This window comes from Pristis pectinata, chromosome 11, assembly GCF_009764475.1.
Source record: "Pristis pectinata isolate sPriPec2 chromosome 11, sPriPec2.1.pri, whole genome shotgun sequence".
NCBI classification, from domain to species: Eukaryota; Metazoa; Chordata; class Chondrichthyes; order Rhinopristiformes; family Pristidae; genus Pristis; species Pristis pectinata.
This window is the reverse complement of record NC_067415.1, coordinates 11173327-11196855: the sequence shown is the minus strand read 5'-3', so window position 1 is coordinate 11196855 and position 23529 is coordinate 11173327. Positions and strand designations below refer to the sequence as shown.

General features: G+C 42.7%; 1 protein-coding gene across 1 annotated transcript; it reads right to left on the bottom strand.

The window, feature by feature from the left end:
* Positions 1-2098: 2098 nt before the first annotated feature.
* On the bottom strand, positions 2099-22989 carry LOC127576123 (P2Y purinoceptor 8-like). The gene is made up of 2 exons (XM_052026510.1): positions 22950-22989; positions 2099-3131 (listed from the first exon to the last, which is right to left on the bottom strand). The coding sequence occupies exon 2, from the start codon at positions 3092-3094 to the stop codon at positions 2099-2101; it is 996 nt and encodes a 331-aa protein (XP_051882470.1). The 5' UTR covers positions 3095-3131; positions 22950-22989.
* Between the last annotated feature and the right edge of the window lie 540 nt (positions 22990-23529).

Here is a 23529-nt window from a genome sequence, read left to right as displayed (position 1 = left end):
CACACAGTACTTCAAGTGCAGCCTAACCAATATAGCTGCAACAGGACTTCCTGATTCTTGTACTCAGTGCCCCAACCAATGAAGGCAAGCATACTATACACCTTCTTTATCATCCTTTCTACTTGTGTGACCACTGTCAGTGAGCTGTGGACCCCAAGATCCCTTAAGATCATAAGCCCATAAGACAAAGGAGCAGAAGTCGGCCATTTGGCCCACTGAGTCTGCTCCGCCATTCTATCATGTGCTGATCCATTCTCCCATTTAGCCCCACTCCCCCACCTTCTCACCATAACCTTTGATGCCCTGGCTACTCAGATACCTATCAATCTCTGCCTTAAATACACCCAATGACTTTGACTCCACAGCTGCCCGTGACAACAAATTCCACAGATTCACCACTCTCTGGCGAAAGAAATTTCTCCGCATCTCTGTTCTGAATGGGCGCCCTTCAATCCTGAAGTCGTGTCCTCTTGTACTAGACTCCCCTACCATGGGAAACAACTTTGCCACATCTACTCTGTCCAGGCCTTTTAACATTTGAAATGTTTCTATGAGGTCCCCCCTCATTTGTTAACTATTTGTTAATGTAAAACATTTCAGAGGAATCTGCTGCATTAAACATCTGCTTCGCTCATCCTTGGGGAAAAGGAGGCTGGGGGATGATCACAGGTGATAAAGGTACCAGAACTAGTATCATAGAGTCACAGAGCAATACTGTATGGAAACGGGTCCCTCAACCCACTCTGCTCACTCCAGCCATCAATCCACATGCAGCACAGTGGTGCAGCTAACAGACCTGCTCCCTCACAGCTCCAGCGACCCCAGTTCAATCCTGACCTCGGGTGCTGTCTGTGTGGACTTTGCATGTTCTCCCTGTGATGGCATGGGATTCATCCAGGTGCTCCGTTTTCCTATCACAATCCAAAGGTGTGTGCAGGTTGGTAGGTTAATTGGCTGCTGTAAGTTGCTCCTAGTGTGTAGATGAGTGGTAGACTCGGGGGGGGGGGGGGGGGGGGGGGGGTGGTAAGATTTGATAGGAATATGAGGAGAATATAATGGATTAGTGTAGGATTAGTGAAAATGTGTAATGGTTGGAGTAGACTCAGTGGGCTGAAGGGCCTGTTTCCATGCTGTGTGATTCTATGACTAATCCCATTTTCCCTCTCACATCCCCATAAACTCCGAACCCCCTCCCCGATTTGCCAGCCACTCCCCTACACTATGAACTGTTTACTGTGGCCAATTAAGCCTCCGAACCAGCACACCTTGGGCATGTGGGAGAAAACTAGAGGACCTGGGGGAAATACACATGGGTCACAGGGAAACCATGTAGACTCCATATAGAGAATACCCAAGGTCAGGGTCGAACCCAGGTCTCTTGACCATTGAGGGTTATTGATAAGCCAAATAACTGTTTCAGGAGAAGTCTCTTCATGTAGAGTGTCTTTAGAATGTAGAACTCATTAGCTCAGGTGAAGAACAGTATTGGGGTTATGAGCATTAGCAGGATGTGGGGGTCACCAGCAAAGGTACCACATAATGCCCATTCCTTGTTGTTCTTGTGTAAGTTGCCTTCTTAAACTGCTGTCATCTGCAAGTTGAAGGTACTGCACAAATTTTGTTCGTGAGGGAGTTTCGGGATTCGGGCCCAACAATAATGAAGGAACAGTACTGTACTTCCAATCTGGGATGATAAGTGACTTGGAGGAGTGGTCTTTTCATGGTCCTGCTGCATTTTTCTTTCTTGGTGGCAGAGATCAGGGAAGCAGCTTTTGATATGCTCAGGGGATGTTATACAGACTCAAGAAGCAGAAAGTTATAAAAATTACCATTATTACCATTTGATAAATAACTTCCAAACTCCTACCACACTCTGGATGTAGAGGTGTTTTCTAACCACTTCCAATAGATCTGTTGGCTTCAGTCTTTAGATTCAGCCCCAACTAGTAGTATCAGATTGTATCTATGTACAGACATCAAACCAGAGCCTTCTGTATCCTTACCAAACCACTACAGGACAACTTGACCAATCGTCAGGCAAGGGCTTTTAGATTTCTTTCTTCCCTCAATACTTGGTTTGGCCACTTGACACATTTCATTAACTCTGAACAGTGCTAAGCCTTCCTGATGGAAGCATAGCTGTGCTGCTTTGATAATGGGACTGCCTCCAATTTATTAAACGGTAGACCCGTTTCTGGAATTCTGAGGAAGCAAAACAGAAAATAAATGGATTGAGACAACTGTTCAAACAGCTCAGTGACAAGGTCAACTTGTAGGCTGTGTAGCAACCCTTATTATATGCAAATCTCAGTATAATGTGAATTAGGAGAGTGATATTGCTGGGAGCAAAACACATGATAAAGACCAAGAGTACAGTGGCAGCTAAATAAGTTGCTCTCTTCTTCTTCTTACGTTCTACTGTGTGAGAGTTCTGAGAGAGTTTCAGTATGACTAGCACATAGCACACGACAGTGATGGTAAATGGAATCAGGAAGAGCAGCACAAACAGGGAGAAAAGGAACAAACCCCATGCATTTTGGTCAGGAAGCATGTTTCTCTTAAGTACATCGAAACAAGTAGTAATCTTGAGCTCCTGAACATCAAATGTTAAATCACTGTATTCGAAGGGCAATAGAACAATCAGTAGAACTGCCCATATCACCAGGCAGGTAATCATAGCATGCTTTTTTTTCCACACTGCTCTGTACCATATTGGATGGACCACTCCAAGATAGCGCTCAATGCTTATACATGTCATTGTCAAGATGGAGCAGTACATATTAGCATAAAACAAAGTGGTGACAAAGGTACAATGGTTCTTGCCAAAAATCCAGTTGCTATGGTTCAGGTGGTAGGCGATCTGGAAGGGGAGGAAAAAGGCAAGCAAGAGGTCAGTGATTGCTAGATTGATCATGAAAATGACCAAAGGAGTCTTTGGATGGGTGTGGAAGCAAAGCAGTACGAAAGAGGTTCCATTGCCTGGCAGACCAACGATGATGACAACCAGATAAATGGTGGGAACGGTGATTCGGATGGCAGCACTGTTCAGCATTTCCAGCGTTTCGTTGTCCAGCCCTGTTATGTTCATGTCCATATCACCTGGTGCCTGCTGGTCACCAAAGCCTTAGCTTCTAATGAAACAAGTGAACAGCGAGTTACTTTTACCAGGAAGCTGAGCGTGAAGTCGGCACTGTTAATCACGACTATTCCCAAGAGCTTGGATCAACTAAATCAAGCATGTCAAACTAACTCAAACAAATCGGGAGACAATCGGCACAAGGAGAGGTTGCGTAGACGAGGACTTTATTCCCTGGAACGTAGGAGATTGAGGAGTGACCTGACAGAGGTGTATAAGATCATGAAGGGCATAGACAGGGAGAAAGCACATAGTGTTTTTTTTTTCCCAGGGAGGGGGTGCTAAAAACGAGAGGGCACAGGTTTAAGATCAGAGGTGTGAGATTTCAAAGAGACATCAGGGGCAGCTTCTTCACACAAAGGGTGGTGCGTATTTGGAATGAGCTGCCAGAAATAGTGGCTGAGGCGGGCACGTTAGCAATATTTAAATGCCATCTAGATCAGTATATGGATAGGAGAGGTTTAGAGGGCCATGGGCCAAATGTGGGCAGATGGGACTAGCTCACTGGGCAACATGGTCGGCATGGACGATTTGAGCCAGAGGGCCTGTTTCCATGATGTGTGATTCTCGAACTCTATCAAATAAGACGATGTGTAAATTTGAAACTGCATACATTGCCTGCAATTCAGTAACTTGTCCAAATTGCAATATAGCGTAAGCCCAGTTAGTGAAGTTGACAGGCTGTTGGGATTTTTATACTGTATTCTTAGTATTAAATGCATGATGTGTGCACATGCATACTGCACAGTAAAAGAATTAATGGTAGGCGAGGAGGAAATGAACGGCGTCCTCTGATTCTCCCTTCCCCTTTCAGAGACCAACCATGGGATCCCAACCGAGACCTGATCCAGGATCTGTCCAAACCAGGGATTAAATCTGGCATTGTCAGGTTTACTAGAGTGGAAAAAAAGGTTTCAGCCATGATGTTAGACAGGAAAAGCAGGGGAATTTCCCCTTGAGGTAAAGTAAGTTGTGAGAGGGTTTGACAGAGGTGCACAGGATCGTGATTAGTTTTGATCGGGCAAAGAGAGAGGTGACATTCCACTAGCAGATGGTTCAAGACCCCGGGGGGGGGGGGGGGGGGGGGGGGGTGGTGGAATAAAGGAAATGGAAAACGGTTAGGTAATTTGGAACTTATTACCTGTAAGGGTAAATCACAGTGCTACAGGGAACGGGTGGGGAGAAGACAGAGGAAAGGTACTCCTGAGATTGCTCTTCAAAATCCCAACACAGATTTGACAAGCTAGGTGTTCTCTGTACCATGAGGATTCTGATAGGCCAAGCTGCCAGTTAGTCTCTGTGCTTGGGAGAAGCTCCCTTTGAATTTTTTAAAACTTATTTTCCTTTTCTCTTCAGGTTTCTTGCATATAATTTTCCCAGATTTCCCACTGCTGTACATGATGCATGTTGTTATATTTTTAAATTTTATCCTTGCAGCTTTCCTGTGGGTTTCTCAGTGGTTATCTTCCCAAGAAAGGATTCTTGATCATAACTCTTTCTTCCAATTCATCTGTTAGTTCACTTGTAATTTGTGATTATACTAAATACTACGCAACCTGATTGACAACCTGCAAATAACATAAAATGACTCCCTGATCTCACAAAACATCATGGGCTGGGTAACTAGCTCTTGCTCATTAGGACCTCCTATACAGTTATATTGCTCCTGGCCTTCGAGAACGCTCTGACTTAAAATGGGCTCGATCCTAATCTTGTGCCATGACTCAACCTTGACTTTGCTTATAGAATATGCATTACACAGTTAGCTACAGCTGCACTTTTGAGTGTGTGCCGTTGTCTTTTCTGCCTACACTATGGGCTTTGATTTGGCCAAATGTGTATTCTTTTTCTCAAGATCTGTTATTCATATATAGAGGCAAGATGGAATTCCCTTTCTCTCACAGTTGCTCTACACCTTAAAGTGCTAAAAGAACAGAACACTGAGATGGACAAATCATTTCGAAACATTCAAGTACGCACCTACACTCACTCAATGGTATAGGACAGAATATTGCCTTCAGAGTATTTTGCCATTGATTTTCTTAGAGCAATTACAAGGATGTGAGTTCAGATCATGAAGTCATATAGCACAGAAACAGACCCTTTGGTCCACTATTAAATGCCAGCCATCAGACACGTCAAATCAAATACTTCAGAAGCATCAAGCTGGAATTATTAATGGTGATCGTAAACCTATTAGATTCATGTGAAAACCCTTCTGATTCACCAATGGTCTTTGCTGCAGGAAGTTTGCAGCCCTTGTCTGATATGACCAAATGTTACTGACTCTTAACTGTCCTTGAAGATGGCCTTGCAAGCCACTAAATTCAAGTGCAATCAGTATTGGGCATTAAATACTATTTTGCTTGTGATGCTTACATCTCTACAATGAATCACTGCGGTGACCGTTTACCATAATTGTTCCTGCAATAGCTTTCTAATTATTACTAGCTGAAATGTCAATGCTGATGTATCTATTTAGGCAATTCATAAAAATTACAATGCAAAGATATCATTTCATATAGTATAGTACCCTCATTCTTACCCTCACTGGCACATGGCACAGGCAGCAATCCAGAGATTACTACCCTTGAGGTCCTGCTTTTCAGCAAGAGGTGAAGCTAAGTCTTTGGTGAGTTTCTTTCTTTCCTGCTCTGGTGTTTCCTTCAGTGCCAGGTCAGAGTAGCGAGACTGGCTCCAGGGACAGTGGTTTGTTCAGCTTGTGAGATGTGGGAGTTCTGGGAGAACTGCAGTCTCCCTGATAACTTCATCTGCACGAGGTGCATCCAGCTGCAGCTCCTTACAGACCATGTTAGGGAACTGGAGATGCAGCTGGATGACCTTTGGCTCCTATGAGAGAACGAGGAGTTCATAGATAAGAGCTACAGGGAGGCAGTCACTCCTAAACTGCAGGAGGCAGGTAGTTGGGTGACTGGCAGGAGAAGGAAGGAGAATAGGCAGGTAGTGCAGAGTACCCCTGTGGCTGTTCCCCTCCATAACAGGTATACTGCTTCAGATACTGTTGGGGGGATGACCTACCAGAGGAAAGCTGCAGGGCCCAGGTCTCTGGCACTAAGCCTGGTTGTGCGGTGCAGAACGGAAGGGGGGAGAAGAGGAGAGCGGTAGTGATAGGGGATTCGATAGTAAAGGGGCAGACAGGAGATTTTGTGGACGTGAAAGAGACTCCTAGATGGTACGTTGCCTCCTGGGTGCCAGGATCAGGGACATCTCTGATCAGGTCCACAGCATTCTGAAGGGGGAGGGTGAACAGCCAGAGGTTGTGGTACATATTGTACCAATAACATAGGTAGGAAAAGAGATGAGGTCCTGGAGAGGGAATATTGAGAGTTAGGTAGGAAGCTGAAAAGCAGGACCTCAAGGGTAGTAATATCTGGATTGCTGCCTGTGCCATGCGCCAGTGAGGGTAAGAATAGGTTGATTTGGCAGATGAATGCGTGGTTGAGGATTTGGTGCAGGGGGCAGGGTTTCAGATTTGTTGATCACTGGGATCTCTTTTGGGGAAGCTATGACCTGTACAAAAGGGACGGGTTACACCTGAACTGGAGGGGGACAAATATTCTTGTGAGCAGGTTTGCTAGAGCTGTTGGGGGGGGGGGTTTAAACTAGTTCGACAGGGGGATGGGAATCTGAGTGATAAATTAGAGGTTGGTGCATTTAGTGTACAAGCAGATGCAGCGTGTAGAAAGACTGTGAGGAAGGACAGACAGTTGAAAGGGCTAAATTGCAGTCAGTTGGATGGGCTGAAGTGTGCCTACTTTAATGCAAGAAGTATCAGGAACAAGGGTGATGAACTTAGAGCATGGGTAGGTACATGGAACTATGATGTGGTGGCCATTACAGAGACTTGGCTGTCACAGGGTAGGAATGGCTGTTGGATATTCCGGGGTTTAGATGTTTCAAGACGGACAGGGACAGAGGTAAAAGGGTTGGGGGAGTGGCTTTGCTGATCAGGGAGAGTGTCACAGCTGTAGAAAGGGAGGACATTCTGGAGGGATCGTCAACTGAGTCAGTTTGGGTGGAAGTCAGAAAGAGGAAGGGAACGATCACTCTATTGGGAGTATTCTACAGACACCCCAGTAGCAGCAGGGACACTGAGGAGCAGATCAGAAGGCAGATTTTGGAGAGGTGCAAAAATAACAGGGTTGTTGTCATGGGTGATTTCAACTTCCCCAATATTGATTGGCACCTCCTTAATGTAAAGGGGGTAGATGGGGCAGAGTTCGTTAGGTGTGTCCAGGAAGGATTCCTGACACAGTATGTGGACAGGCTGACTAGGGGAGAGGCCGTACTGGACCTGGTACTAGGCAAGGAGCCTGATCAGGTTTCAACTCTCTCAGTGGGAGAGCATTTTAGAGAGAGCGGCCATAACTCTTTGACCTTTACCATAGCCTTGGAGAGGGATAGGAGCAGATGATATGGGAAAGTATTTAATTGGGGGAGGGGGAATTATGATGCTATTAGGTAGGAAATTCAAATGCTATTAGGTAATTCAAATGCTATTTAGCATCTAAATAGCATCTTCAAATGCTATTAGGTAATTTCAAGGTGATTGGAGGAAAGTATAAGGAGGATGTTAGAGGTAAGTTTTTTACTCAGAGAATGGTGGGTGCGTGGAACACACTGCCGGCAGAGGTTGTGGGGGCAGATACATTAGGGACATTTAAGAGACACATGAATGATAGAGAAATGTGGGAGGGCTATGTGGGAAGGAAGAGTTAGATAGATATTGGAGCAGGATAAAATGTCAGCACAACATTGTGAGCTGAAGGGCCTGTACTGTGCTGTAATGTTCTATGTTCTATAGCTAGGGTGGGTGGTAACAGTCTTTTCACTGGGGTGGGGGAGTCCAGAACTAGGGGTGGGGGGGCTTGGATTTGGGGTGAGAGGGGATGGATTTGAGGGAGACCTGAGGGGCAGCTTTTTCATGCAGAGGGTGGTGAGTATATGGAACGAGCTGCCAGAGGAAGTGGTTGAGGCAGGTGAGATATTATCATTTAAGAAGCACTTGGATAGGTACATGGAGGGGCAGGGCTTGGAGGGATATGGGCTGAACCCAGGAAATTGGGAGTAGCTGGGTGGCACCGTGGACAGCATGGTGGTTGGGCCAAAGGGCCTGTATCCATGCTGTGTGACTCTGTGACCTCGGGTACTGTCTGTGTGAAGCTTGCACACTCTCCAATGCCTGTGCGAGTTTCCTCCCACGTCCCGAAGAAATCCATGTTGGGAGGTTAGTTGGCCATTGTAAATTGCCCCCTAATGTGTGGTGAGTGTTAGAATTTGGGGGAGAGTTGATGGGAGTTGGGGAGTATAAAATGGATAAGGATAGGACTAGAGTAAAAGTGGGTGCTTAATGGTCAGTGAGGACTCAAGAGGGCTGAAGGGCCCACTTCTGTGTTGTATCTCTCTATGACCCTGTGAGAACATAAGTAGTAGAAGCAGGGATAGGCCATTCAGCTCCTTGTAACAGCTCTGCCATTCAGCAGGATCATGGCCTGAACTTTTACCTCAGCAACAATTCCCTGCACTGTCCCCATTCCTTTAATATCTATAAATCTGGCAATCCCTGTCTTAAATATACCAGATAGCTAAGTCTCCTCAGCCCTCTTAGTGAGAGAATTCCTTTTTGGGTGAAGAAATTTCTTCTCGCCCTTGTCCTGAACGACTGTCCCCGTATTCTGATACAGTGACCCTTGGTTTTAGATGACCCATTCAGGAGAAACGTCAACTTCACATCTTCACCCTGTCAAGCCCATTTGGAATATTGCCCATTTCAATGAGATCACCTCTCGTATGCCTAAACTCAAGAGATTACAGGCCGAATCTGTTTAATCTCTCCCCACACAACAAACCTGCCATCTCGGGAATCAATCTGGTGAGTGTTTGTTGCAGTCCCTCAATTGCAAGATTATTCCTCATTAGATAGGGAAAACAGATCTAAAGTCATAGAGTCATGGAATTATACAGCCCAACTTGTCCGTGCCGACCAAGGCGCCCACCTAAGCTAGTCCAATCCGCCCAAGTTTGGCTCATATCCCTTTAAACCTTTCCTATCCATGACCTGTTCTCAATATTCTGAATGCGATCTACCCAGGGTGCCAGACAATTGGAGCAAGATGCCTCTGCTCTTTTACTCGCAACCACTTGCAATGGGAATCAATATACTACTTTCCTTCCAAGTTGGTTGCTGAAACTCTCAGACTCTCAGTAAACATAGCATTCTGCACCATGTGACCACCATTGCAAAATATGCCCTTTAGAACATATATATCCAGCATCTATCACTGAATTGAATGCAAGGGCCTTCAAAAGGATTTGTACTTTTTTTAAGAAATTGCCATCTTCTACCTTTCTACATTTTTTGAACTGATGGGGAAACCTTGCTGAAGTCTCCGCCATTCTCTCACCCTTGTTTAAATTGAATTGTCAGTGATGAATCAGGTTAAATGGACAACAGCTGTTCAACACCACACGGCTGTGCACAATGACACATTTGCACAGAGCAGAAACTGCCAACATGACATCTCGAGATTTGAACCAAGGTGATTTGGCAATTTAATCTCACATCCTGTGTGTTATAATGATCTCTGCCAGGCATGATTAGTCATCCAGTTCCCTGGTAAGCAAAAGGCTAATTCCCTCAACAATATCCCTAAGCAATATCCTGGGACTTGCATTGTCAGCGAAGGTTGGAATTAGAATTGGTTTATTATTGTCACATGAACAAAGGTACAGAGAAAACCTTTTTTATGCGTGCCATCCAGACAGATCATTCCATACGTAAGTACACTGAGGTGGTAAAAAGGGAAAGAGAATGCAGAATGTAGTGAGATTTTAGAGAACGTTGTTAGTAATTCTTGCAGTCTTAAATTTGAGAGCTAAAAGAGCAGAACAATTTTAATAAATGCAATGAATGGATCACAAAGAATTACCACATTCCGGATTACTTATTTGTAAACTCAATGGCTGATGTGTATGCCATTGGTTTAAACTTCTATGCTAGGGATTTTTGGAATCCAGAAGAATGAAGGGATTTGGGATTGGGTGGGAACTTGGAATAGGAGAGGGAAGTCAGCCATGTTGCGTCAAATGACAGAACAGGCTTGAGGAACCATGTAACCTACGCCTACTCTTATTTCTTGTGTCTATTTTGCTGTGCCATATGAATTTTATCACTGCCAAAACAATAGAGAAGCTGTGCAGGGCTCTGGAGGGAAAAACAGGAACTAGTTAAGAGTTTATTCAGTGAACTAGCATCAGGTTGATGGGTCAAAGGGTCTCCTTTGCACAGTATCTTCATGGGGCAGCTACGGGGCAACTTGTTTCCAAGTTAATCTGAGCAACCAGGGGATGGGGATAAATATAAGGCAACTAATAACAGCTGATATAGAAGATCTAGAAGAAAGGTCTTGACCCAAATCATCAATTGTCCATTTCCCTCCGTAGATGTTGCCTGACTCGCTGAGTTCCTCCAGCATCTTGTGTGTTGCCAGAAGTTCCAGCAGTTATTTCTTGTCACAGAGAGAAACTAAAAGTCACTGGTACAGGGAGAGATGGAAAAGCTGGAAGTTTACATGAGGTAGAATGTTATGATAAAAAGAAGGGCAGAGGGGCAGAGGTGGTTAGAGAGGGAAGAAGTTCAGGTAGAGCTGAGTGGAACTCAGAAACTGACCAGACTTTGCATAATTCAGTGAATGCTCTGGATCTTTGTCAAGAGCAACTTTAATCGTTTAAAAATAGATTTGTAAGCTTTTTAATGGCAAATATTGTTTATAACTGAAATATGGGGCTGAGATTGAGCATTGGCTACATTATGACTGTAGAAACTGATGAAATGAGTAGTTCCATTTTGAGTATTTTCTCAATTCTAATTTGAATGTTCCAGTTGAATCTGTTTTTGCCAACACTTTACAAGCTTTGCTGTCCAGATCATGAATAAAACCTTTTCATTTTCCCCAAATTCTTGTTGATTACTTTAAATCAGTACCTTCTGGCTATTGACCCTCCTGCCTATAAGAACTGCTTCTCTCTACCTCTGACAGTTTTGGACTGCCTCTTTGTCTTTTCTGAAGACAGCAATTGCAGCTTTTTCCAACTCATTATTGGACCGAAACCTCTCATTCTGTGTTAGTTCAATTAACCTTCCTTGCATCCTCACCCACATTGTGATGACCTCTCTGAAGTGTGGTGCCCAGAAACTGTGATTTGTAATATGAAGTGTGATTTATAACCTTTTGTAACTTTCATGATCTTTTATTGGGTCTTTACCTTTCTACAAGGAATAGTTCTTCGCCCTCCTATTCTTTCACTTCTGGTGGCCACCATGTAAATTATTTTTGCAGTTTTTTGAATGTTTTAATGTTCATCGTGGACATTGGAGACCAAATCTCCAATAATTCAAGTGATGTCTAACCAAGCCTCTAAGTTTAATTTCTTGCTTTAACAGGAAGTAGGCCTGCTTGTAATCTCAATTAAGTGTTAACAATTTGTCTATCTCTATTCCCAGATCGCATTCACACATCAGACCTCACGAGTGTGGGCTATGGCTCAGTGGTAGTCTAGGTTTGTATCTTATTCTAGAGGTCGAGGATAAGATTCAGGCTGGCACTGCAGCGTAGCATTGAGTGTTGCTAAACCTTTCAGATCATGCATTAAACTAGAACACACAGAGTCAATGAAAAATTCTGTTACATTCTATGCTTCTTGCACTTCATTGCTAATGTTTATTCCTCAGTCAACACTACAGAACATAGAACAGTACAGCACAGGAACAGGCCCTTTGGCCCACAATGTCTGTGCCGTTTATGATGCCAATCTAACTAATCCCATCTGCCTGAACATGATCCATACCCCTCCGTTCCCTTCATGTTCATATGTCTATTTAAGTGTCACTATCATGCCTGCTTCCACCATCATTACTAAACATGGATTACTGTATTGTTGGTGGGAGATTGCTAAATACAAATTGGCTTCTGTGTTATTCAAATCAATTTGTATCTGGTGCTCTGTTTTTCTGAAGTCTATAAGTACTTTCTTTTCCTTTTGTATGACCTTGATGTACTAATGTATGGAATGACCTGTCTGGATGGCATGCAAACAAAAGATTGTCACTGTGTCTCACTACATAGTCATAGAAATACATGCATACAGCATGGAAATAGGCCCTTTGGCCCAACTATATAGAGGTGTACAAGATGATAGAGATGATACGCTTTGACAGAGGTCTACAAGATGATAAGAGGCACAGATCGAGTGGACAGTCAGAGACTTTTTCCCAGGGTGACAATGACTAACATGAGGGGACATAATTTTAAGGTGATTGGAGGAAGGTATAAGGGGGATGTCAGGGGTAAGTTTTTTACACAGAGAGTGGTGGGTGCGTGGAACGCACTGCCGGCAGAGGTTGTGGGGGCAGACACATTAGGGACATTTAAGAAACTCTTAGATAGACACATGAATGATAGAAAAATAGGGGGCTATGTGGGAGGGAAGGGTTAGATAGATCTTAGAGCAGGATAAAATGTCGGCACAACATTGTGGACTGAAGGACCTGTACTGTGCTGTGGTGTTCTATGTTCTATGTAACTGGTTCATACCAACCAAGATGCCCATAGGAGCTAGTTCCGTTTGCCAGCACTTGGCCCATAACCTTCGAAACCCTTCTATCCATGTACCTGTCCAACTGTCTTTTAAAAGTTGTTATTGTACATGTGACAATAATAAACCAATTACTAATTACCAGTGCTAATACACTGTCACTCCTCTGTTTCTTCATCTGAGTGCACAAGAGCACAAGACAATAGGAACAGGAGTAGGCCACCGTACCCCTCAAGCCTGCTAATCATGGCTGATCTGATCTGATTTTCCTTTAACAAATCCTTGCCTTGATCAGCAGGCATCATCTGTGGAAAATGAGGGGACATAGTTCGCCACTTAGAACTGAGGTGTGTAGGAATTTCTTCTCAGAGGGTGGTGAATCTCTGGAATTCTTTATCCTGGAGGGATGCTGGGGAGGTAGATTTCTAGAGGAGGTAGATTCATTTTTTTGGAAGACTGGAGAATTAAGGGCTATGGGGGACTGACATTGAAGAGGAGTGGAGGTCTGGGGCAGATTAGTCATGGTCATATTGAAAGGCGAGGCAAGTCAGTGACCTTGTCTTGCTTCTATTTCCTAGTCTGTTCTTATGTGCTTGAATGAGTAAATACTGCAAGCTGGTGAAGTTTTGTTCTGATACAAACTACAAGGGCTGGTTATCTGAGATTGTTGAATTCGATTTGACTCCTTAGGTCTGTAACATGCCAATTTGGACATTAGTGCTGATGCTTGAGTTTATGAAGGTCAAGCCTATTCAGCTGTGGTTTTATCTTCCATCTAACCTTTGTTCTTCCTGCACTATTCCTTATGCTGTTTCTGTTTGCCTGCCCAGTTTACTAGATATCAATATCTCAGTTTTAAAGTAGTCATCCTTATTTTCAAATCCATCCAGGATCTCACTCCTTATCTTCAGAATCTCCCCCAGTCCTACAACCCTTTGAATGTCTGCACTCCTGCAGTTTTGGCCTCTTCTACATCCAGGATTTCTATCACTTCACCATCCGTGGCTATGTCTTCAGCTGTGTAGATCATAATATCTAAAATTCCTTCCTTAAATTTGTATATCTTTCTCCCTATCTTAAGAAATTTCTTAAAACCTATCCCTTTGATCAAACTTTTGATCGTAGGTTCTATTTTCTCCTTATGTGATTCAGTCAAATTTTACAAGAGATGGTGTTTTTGGAAGGTCTCTGGATGCATACAATGTTCAAAGCAAGTTATTATTCTTATTGTCAGTAATGATAGAATTACATAGAATTTATCAGAGCAGGGCCAATAACAAGCAGCCATGTGCCAGTGCTTGCAACAAGCCAGCTCCCATCTTGGCTATCTCATCCATTCAATATATTCCTCTAATCATGGGCAGGTACGGTAGTGTAGCGGGTAGCGTAACGCTATTACAGCGCCAGTGACCCGGGTTCAATTCCGGCCACTGTCTGTAAGGAGCTTGTACGTTCTCCCCATGTCTGCATGGGCTTCCTCCGGGTGCTCCAGTTTCCTCCCACATTCCAAAAACATATGGGTTAGGAAGTTGCGGGCATGCTATGTTGGTGCTGGAAGCGTGGCGACACTTGTGGGCTGCCTCCAGAACATTCTACGCAAAGATGTATTTCACTGTGTGTTTCAATGTACATGTGACTAATAAACCTATCTTAGCTTATCATAATCCTTTCTACTTTGAGTTTTTTTTTTCCTATTTTGCTGTTAAGTATGTCTGTGCTATTAACTGCAACTGTTATGTATGGTCACAAGTTCCACAATTTCACCACAGAAACACAATTCTCCTGAATTCCCCGCTGCATTCATTGGTGACTATTTTAGACTCAGTTTTAGACCCACATGTGGGAAATATCAGCTTCTCCAAAGCTGAACTCCTTCATACATCTAAAGACCTCAATCAAGTCCCTCCTCAGCTTTCTCATTTAGAGGAAAGAGTGATCCTGCTCTGCATCCTTTTAATTTTGGCATCATGAACATTTTTACACCTACTTCAATGCCTCAAGAAGGCAGCATCCATCATTAAGGACCCTCACCATCCAGGATATGTCCTCTTCTCGTTACCACCATCAGGGAGGAGGTACAGGAGCCTGAAGACCCAAACTCAACAAATCAGGAACAGCTTCTTCCCCTCCGCCATCAGATTTCTGAACAGTCCATGGACCCATGAACTACCTCTTTATTCCTTTTTTTTGCACTATTTACTTGTCTTTGTAATTTCTAGATTTTTATGTCTTTGCACTGTACTGCTGCCACGAAGCAACAAATCTTATGTTATACGTCAGTGATAAAAACCTGATTCTGATTGTAATTTGAAACCAGAATGTTACTCAATACAGTAAGTGTAGTCCAGGTTATTTGTATGACAAGCCACAACTGTTGAAAAATAATATGTTCAAAAACCCCGTGCGTTTTCTGTAACACCTTTAGCAACTATTTGCTTGTCTGATTATTATCAGGCTATAAAGTCAAAGTCAAAGTCAAAATTGAGTCTATTGTCACATGCACATGTATGCACAAGTGCAGTGAAAAACTTACTTGCAGCATCACAGGCACATAGCATCACAAAAGCAGCATTCATAAGAAAAACATAAATCAAATGTATGTTATACACAATTTTTACGAGAAAGGATACAATTAGAACTAAAAAAAAACAAAGTCCATTTTAGTGCAAAGTGGCCTAAGTGGACATACAGTAGTATTTCTAAGTTGTAGTAATTAGGGTTGTGCTGGTTGGTTCAATAATGACTGTAAACGGTTGAAGGGAAGTAGCTGTTGAACCTGGTAGTGTGGGAGATAATGATAAAACAAGTATGTAAATATAGTTAGTGTTTTAATTCTACCTCCTTATCTTTGTGCATCTCTAGTTAATGTACGTGGCTCATTCAGATAGAATTCTTTTTGGAACTACTTCATAAAGAAACATCTGGTTCGCACATTCATTTTTCACATAAAGTTATAAATAAATACTAATAGCATTTATTTAAAAGTTATAGTAATTACAATCATGATCACCACATGATTACACCCTTGTAGACCGAATACAGGTGTTCTGCAAAGTGGTTATGATATATCTGCATTTGGTTTCTCCAGTTTGGAAGACACCGCTCCATAACCACTGAATGCTCCATCCTACTCCCATTCTAAGCTCTCTGTCTTTGGCCTCTTACACTGTTCCAAAAAAGCCCAGCATAAGCTTGAGGAACAGCACTCATCTACTGACTAAGCACATGTGGTCCAACACAGGCACTGTCCTTCCCACCACTGACAGCATCTACAGGAGGCGCTGCTTTAAGAAGATGGCATCTATCATCAAAGATATCCACTATCTGGGTCATGCCCTCTTCTCACTGCTACCATCATGCAGGAGGTACAGAAGCCTGAAGTCCCACACCACCAGGTTCTGGAACAGCTACTTTCCTACAACCATCAGGTTCCTGAACCAACCTGCACAACCCTAACCCTACCTCAGCAACGGAACACCACAGACCACCTCTTGCACGACCATGGACTTGTCGCTGATTGTGTTTTCTCTTGCACTAATGTTTTTCTTTGCACAGTCTTCTTTTTCTTCACTGGTATAATTTACGTATATTGTCTGAATCTACTTGCCTGTGATGCTGCTTTTGCAAGAATGTTTTGCATTGTACCTGTACATCACTGTACTTGTGCATATGACAATAAACCTGACTTGACTTAGTCACAGCCCTCATGATTTAATACTGAATCCAACAAGTTCAGATAATCAGCCTTTCCAATTTGTGATACAATTGGCCAGCTTCAGGAATGGCCATTAACTTGTAAGTTGGAAGTGGTGCAAGTAAACCACTGCTTCCGCTGGAAAGAGTGTTTGGAAATCTGGATGGCAGGAAGGGAGGAGGGAAAAGGGCAAGTGGTTGCTTGGGAAGGTGCAGTGAGAAGAGGAGTGGGTATTGGTGGAGATGGAAGAGTGAACCAGAGAGTCACAGAGGGAATGGTCCCATTGGAATTTCTGAGAGGGAGGAAGTGCTGGGTATTGGCATCACTCTCACCGAGGTATAACCTAAGGAGGATGATCCATTAAATGTGGGAATCAATTTAATTGAGAGATGGTAAGGTGCACTGTATCAGCAATGGTCAGTAAAATGGCAAGGGGTGTCAAAGTGGATTACAGCCTGGTTCTGTAAGGTTAACAATGCATCAGATGGGAACTGCTTTCAAAAGTAGACATCATGTTGCAATTTTTATGCAATTCTATCAAAATATCTTTCATTTTGTATATTGAGCTCGAATTGCGTTATCACAGTTACATGCTTGCACGGCGGTTTCTAATGCTTTAGTTTCCTCTGTTGGTTTGGTTTGTGGGGTGAAATTTATTTTGTAGAAACATGGGCTGCATTCTGCAAACCGTTACTGAGACGTGTCCACATTTTAGGAGTGGGCAGTGGGAACAGTGATATGAGCAGAAATAGAAGGTGTTGCCATTGTCTGCAGTTGTCCTTTGACTGGTTCCTCTGACTGTAAAGCAGAGATGAACCACAGAAGAGTTACGGCAGGGAAAGAAGCCATTCAACCCACCAAGTCTATACTGGCTCTGTTCAAGAGCAATCCACCTAGTTCCACTCCTCATTCTTTACTTTCAGATTCTTATCCAGTTAACTTTGAATGCAACAATTGAATTTGCATCAACTAACACTGCCAGCAGTACATTTTAGACTTAGATCACTCGCTGTGGGAAAACGTATTTTCTTAAGTCACTTCTGGTTCTTTTGCCAATCATATTCATTCTGTGCCCCCTGATTCTTGAGCCAGCCTCCAAAGGAAAGAGTTTTGCACTATCCACACTGCCTATTCTTGATTTTAAATACCTCTAAGATCTCCTCACAACCTCCTCTGTTCCAAGGCAAACAATCCCAGTTTCTCTATTCTATTTACATAACTAAAGTCCTTCATCCCAGGAATTATTTTAGTCAATCTCTTCCACACCCTTTCCAAAGTCTTTGCACTTTTCTTAAGTGCTCTGATTGTCTTTTATAAAGAATCATCAGGACATCTTTGCTCTTGTACTCTATTTCCCACCTCTTTGTGAACTGTGCATTTGCAAAGAAGGTCTAGAAAAGTATACAAGGGTCCTTGTCGAGGTTCATCCCGAGCAGTTGCATAATAGAGGGCTGTCTGATCTATGGACTCTTCCCAGGGATACATACCAAGGCAAACATCAATGCCTCTGGAAGAGCGTCAACTTGGTGAATATCACACTTTGGTCACCCCAAGACTTGTTGGTCTTCCAGGACAGCAAGATGTCCATAAAGGAATGCTGCCGACTGGCATATTCCAGATTGCAGGAGTATGTATGAAGGGACACACTGAAGCTTGGGACAGCCAGTGCAAAGGCTTTGTGGGGAAGGACTGGAGTCTAAGGTCCTTCTGCCACTGGATATCAAGGGGCTAAACCCTGCATAGAAGCCTCTCAAACACTTGAAGCTTGTGTCATTCCAAGAGGCCACATGTGGGGCAATGGTGCTCTGTACACACAATGCGATAATGCCACAAATATATAGAACTGATAACACAATGAATGTATAGACTGAATGACACTATGAATGTAAAGAAATCCATGCACTTTTTAATATTTCTTGCATAGATTTTTACAAATAAAGTTTATAAAAAAATCTCTATGCCATTATAAATAAAGCCCATAATGCAGGATGCAGTTTTAACCAATTTCTCAACTTGCCCTGACACTTTCAAAGAACTGTGCAGATATATCCATGTAGCTCCTCCATGTGTTTTAGAATTGTGTCTTCCAGTTCTAATACTGCTTACCAATACTTTCCCCTCTACAATCTGTTCAGTTTTTTTAACAGGAACGCAAGCTGCAACTGCCATTGCTTCCATTTTCTCTCGCTTGGAATTTAAGGTGGGAAACTGTGAGGACATGCACTTCAGGAAGAGGAATCTAAAGGCTGACTGTTATCTAAATAGAGATAGAGATTGCAGATGAATGGAGTACGGAGGGAGGTAGGTGTTCTTGTGCATGAAACACAAAAGGTTAGCATGCAGATGCAATAAACAGTTAGGAAGGTGAAAGATATATTGGCCTTAATTGCAAAGGGGTTGGAGTTTAGAAATAGAGAATTATTGTTACAATTGGACATGTCACACTTGAAGTACAGTGCAACATGTAATTCCCCTGATTTGAGAAAGGATATACTAGCATTGGAGGCAGTCTAGAAGAGGTTCACTCGGCTAATTCCTGGGACAAAAGGGTTGTCCTATCACAAACTGCTAAAAAAAGACAGATGTGTATTCTTTGGCATTTAGAAGACTGTGGGCTGACTTTATTGAAACATATAAGATCTTTAGCAGGATAGGACAGGGTGTTGAGATGTTTCAACTGACGGAAAAGTCTTGAACACAGGAGCACAAATACAAGATAAGAAAATAGTCATTTAAAACAGAGGACCGGAGGAACTTATGCTCACAGAGGGTGGAAATCCTTTAGATATCACTATCCTGGAAATTTGTGGAGGCTAGATCACTGGAGGTTTTTAAAGAGGTAGAAAAATATTATGAACTGCAGGCTATGGGGAACTTGCACAGAAGAAGAGTTCCACTTCATTAAGTTCTACTTCATTGACTTGCACAGAAGAAGGGCTCTACTTCATTAGGAGCTTGAGATTTGGTATGTCGCCAAAGACTCTTGCAAATTTCTACAGATGTACGGTGGAGAGCATTCTGACTGGTTGCATCACCGCCTGGTATGGAGGCTCTAATGCACAGGATTACAAGAGGCTGCAGAGGGATGTAGTTTCAGCCAGCTCCATCACAGGCACAACCCTCCCTACCATCGAGGACATATTCAAGAGGCAATGTCTCAAGAAGGCGGCATCCATCATTAAGGATCCTCACCATCCAGGATATGCTCTCTTCTCATTACTCCCATCAGGGAGAAGGTACAGGAGCCTGAAGACCCACACTCAATGCTTTAGGAACAGCTTCTTCCCCTCCACCATCAGCTTTCTGAACGGTCCATGAACCCATGAACACCACCTCATTAATCCTCTTTTGCACTATTTATTCAGTTTTGTAACTTAAAGTAATTTTTATATCTTTATGTCTTGCACTGTACTGCTACCACAAAACAACAAATTTCACGACATAAATGTGATAGTAAACCTGATTCTGATTCTGATTCTGAGTTGAGGCCAGCTTGGTCAGCCATGATAATGTTGAATGACAGGACAGGGTTGAGGGGGCGAGTGGCCTACTCGTACTCCAATTTTCTTGTGTTCTCACGGCTCTGTTTTAAGAGTCACCTTGCAGCCAACGTCTCAATTTAACACCCACAGTGCAATGTGACATGAATAGTGTATTGAAATGTCAGCCTAGATTATGCAGTCAAGCCTTGGGATGGAGCCTTTTTTTTAAATTATTTATTCAAATTTTCGGCTTCTGGGTGTTGCTGGCAATGCCAGCATTTATTGCCTGTCTCAAATTACCCTTGAGAAGGTGTGGGTGAGCCACCTTCTGGAACTGCTGCAGCGCTCCTGGTGAAAGTACTGCCATGAGTTGTTGAGTAGAGAGTTCCAGGATTTAGATTCAACAACAATAAAGGACCTACAATGTATTTCCAGATCAGGGTGGTATGTGACATGCAGGGGGACATTTAGGGCATGGTTTTCCCATGTGCCTGCTGCCCTTGTCCTCTTTGGCGGGAGAGATCTCTTGGTCCAGCCTAGACAAGTAAATACAGTGCATTTTGTAGATGTCAGATACGATGGTCACTGGTGGAAGGAATAAATGTTTGGGGAGGTAGATAGAGTGCCAATCAAGTTACTGCTTTGCTTTGGATGGCATTGAGCTTCCTGCATGTTGTTCGAGCTGCACTCATTCAGACACATGGAGAGCATTTTATCCCACTCCTAACTTCTGCTTTGTGGATGACCTATTTGTCCCACTGCCGTCTGGCAAGCGGTACCGGAGCATCCGGGCCAGAACTACTAGGCTGTACAACAGCTTTTTCCCCCAGGCTGTCAGGCTCCTGAATACCCTGGAGGCAGTTTCAGACAAATGCCACATCAAAAGCCCTGGTATGCACAATGGCGATTAAGAACTTTGGTTGCTGCTGAACATGTTTATACAATTAGTGCAACACACTGAGTTCTGTATTTTCTTCGTCCAACTCGGTTTTGCACTAACCCTGCACTAATTTTCTATTCTGTATATACCGTTTCTTGCATTATTTGTACTTGCACAATTTTTTTGTTTGCGTTTATTTTATGTCCTCTGTTCTATGTACGTCCTCTGTTGTGTGAGTCTGGGGGAAACGACATTTCGTTCCTCCATGTGTTTTTATAGCATATAGGTGAATGACAATAAAGTATAACTTGAACTTGAACTTGATGGTGGAAAGACTTTAGGATGCCAGGACATTTCAGATACCCAGCTTCTGACCTGCTTTTGTAGCAACAGTATTTATGTAGCTGTTCCGTGTGAGTTTATGGTCAATGGTGACCTTCACTGTGTGGAAGGCGTGGGCTCATTTATGTCAATACCATTGAATGTCAAGAGTAGGTGGTCGGAAACAGCCTTTGCCTGTAATTTTGTGGCACTATCTTCCACCTATGAGTCCATATCCAAATGTTGCTTAATTCTTGTTGTATCATTTGCCGAGGAACATTGTGCAGTTGTCAGCAAACTTCCCCACTTCTGACCACTCATATCTAATAAAAAGAAGCATTTTATTGAAGTGGTGAAGGACTGCTCTTCTCTGAGGTGCAGAGGGATCTGTGTGCATAATGCACAAAAGTCTGGTATTTAGTTACTGCAATAATGCTAACAGAATTTTATCGTTCATTGCTAGGGCAAGTTATGCTTCAGATATAGCATCGATGAGACCACATTTGCATGCATATAAAGTATTAGTCTCCTTATTTAAAGTAGGATTTAAATGCATTGGAAGTAGTTTATTAATTTAGATTAATACCTGGAATGTGTGGGTTGTTTTATGGGAAAAGGTTAGACAGGTTAAGCTTGTAACAGCTGAGACTGAGAGGAGACTTAAGATACTGAGAGGTCTTGATAGGATCAAAGTGGACAGGATGTTCCTTCTTGTGGAAGAATCTAGAGTTTAAAAATTACACATTGCCCATTTAAGACCGAGATGAGGCTAAGTATTTCTTTCCCTCTGAGGGTCGTAAGTTCTTGGAATTCCCTTCCTCAAAGTGCAGTAGAAGCAGAGTTTTTGATAGTTTTAAGGCAGAGGTAAATTCCTTAAGCATGGAGATGGAAGGTTACCATGAGTAGACAGGAATACAAAGTTGAGCTTGTAATTAGATCAGCCACAATCTTATTGAATGGTGGAGTAGGATTGACAGGCCAAATGGTCTACTCCAACATTCATAAATGTGCAGACTTATATTGCCATATGGTCAGTATGTCATACAGTCATATGGGTACCAAATTGTTTCCATGTTAGAAACAATCTGGTATCTGTGGAGCTCAAACAGTTAACGCAACAAGCTAAATCTTTGCTGCCATTATTTATTTTGCATTACCGTTAAACCAAATCAACTGCTGACTGTATGAAAAGTCTTCTAAATTTTAAAAGATGCAATTTTTGTGCTATTCAACCACCTGAGGCTGCTCATTTTCCTATGGTATCCTGGCAATGGGCTGACTTGTTTGAGCAGCATCCTAATTACTACCTTGCGTTCCTCTTATCTCTTAGTATCTTTACTTGGTCTCATTATATTACCCCACAACATAGCCTTGCATGTTAGGTCATAGATTTCCTAGCAAACCACCATCTCTTAAGGTACAGTATTGAAACCTCAGCAATTTTCCAACCATAATGCTAATGCAAAGCATACTAGTACGCAGAGACAATTTAAAACCACTTAAAAAAATATTCCAACAGATCCCAAACCCTTTTAGTTGTTCCAAATTAATCATAAACTCAGATCTGATAGTCTGTAAATCTTTCTTCTACTTTCTCAGTTATTTCTCCAACCACATGGTAATACAGAAGCCAGATACTTAAACGTTTACACCATGTTAGTTATGCAATCAAAAACTTCAGTTTAAAACCTAAAATGGAATTGATGCCATCTGAAGGAGATGATCCAATTCCCATAATATTGCAAGGCTCCTTTGGATTGAAAGGATTCTGCAAAAAAAAGCAGGTAAATCGAATTATAATAAATAATAGCATTTTAATACCTTCCTATTTGGCTTTGAGCGCTTCTCGTTGCCAATGTTGATTTGCTGAGACTGGACCAAGGACTGAACAACATTGAAAGCAAGGCAGGCTGTTCTCAAAGCATTTTTTTTTCAAGATACTGATTTCTTACAGAGCAGATAACCCAAAGGAAATGACAGGGCAAGCCACACAACTTTCCTCAGTATGAGGTCAGCAGAATGGAGCATCAGAAAACTGTACACACTCATTATTACACAGATTGAGTCTATGGTTTTCCACTTTCAGAAGCTAACTAAAACATGTTTTTGCTGTTTTAAAGTTTGCAGAAAACAATTCTCACTGCCTGATTTTAGGTGCACAATCAATCAATGGACTAAGTGTTCTTGTGGAGGATGCCTGGAACAGGCTGCCAGTGGTGGTGGTGGAAGCAGATACGATAGTGGCATTTAAGAGCCTTTTAGGTAGACATATGAATATACAGGAATGGAGGGATATGGATCATGTGCAGGCAGAAGAGATTTAGTTTAATTTGGCATCATGTCCAGCACAGACATCATGGGCCAAAGAGCCTGTTCCTGTATTGTATTGTTCTATGTTTTA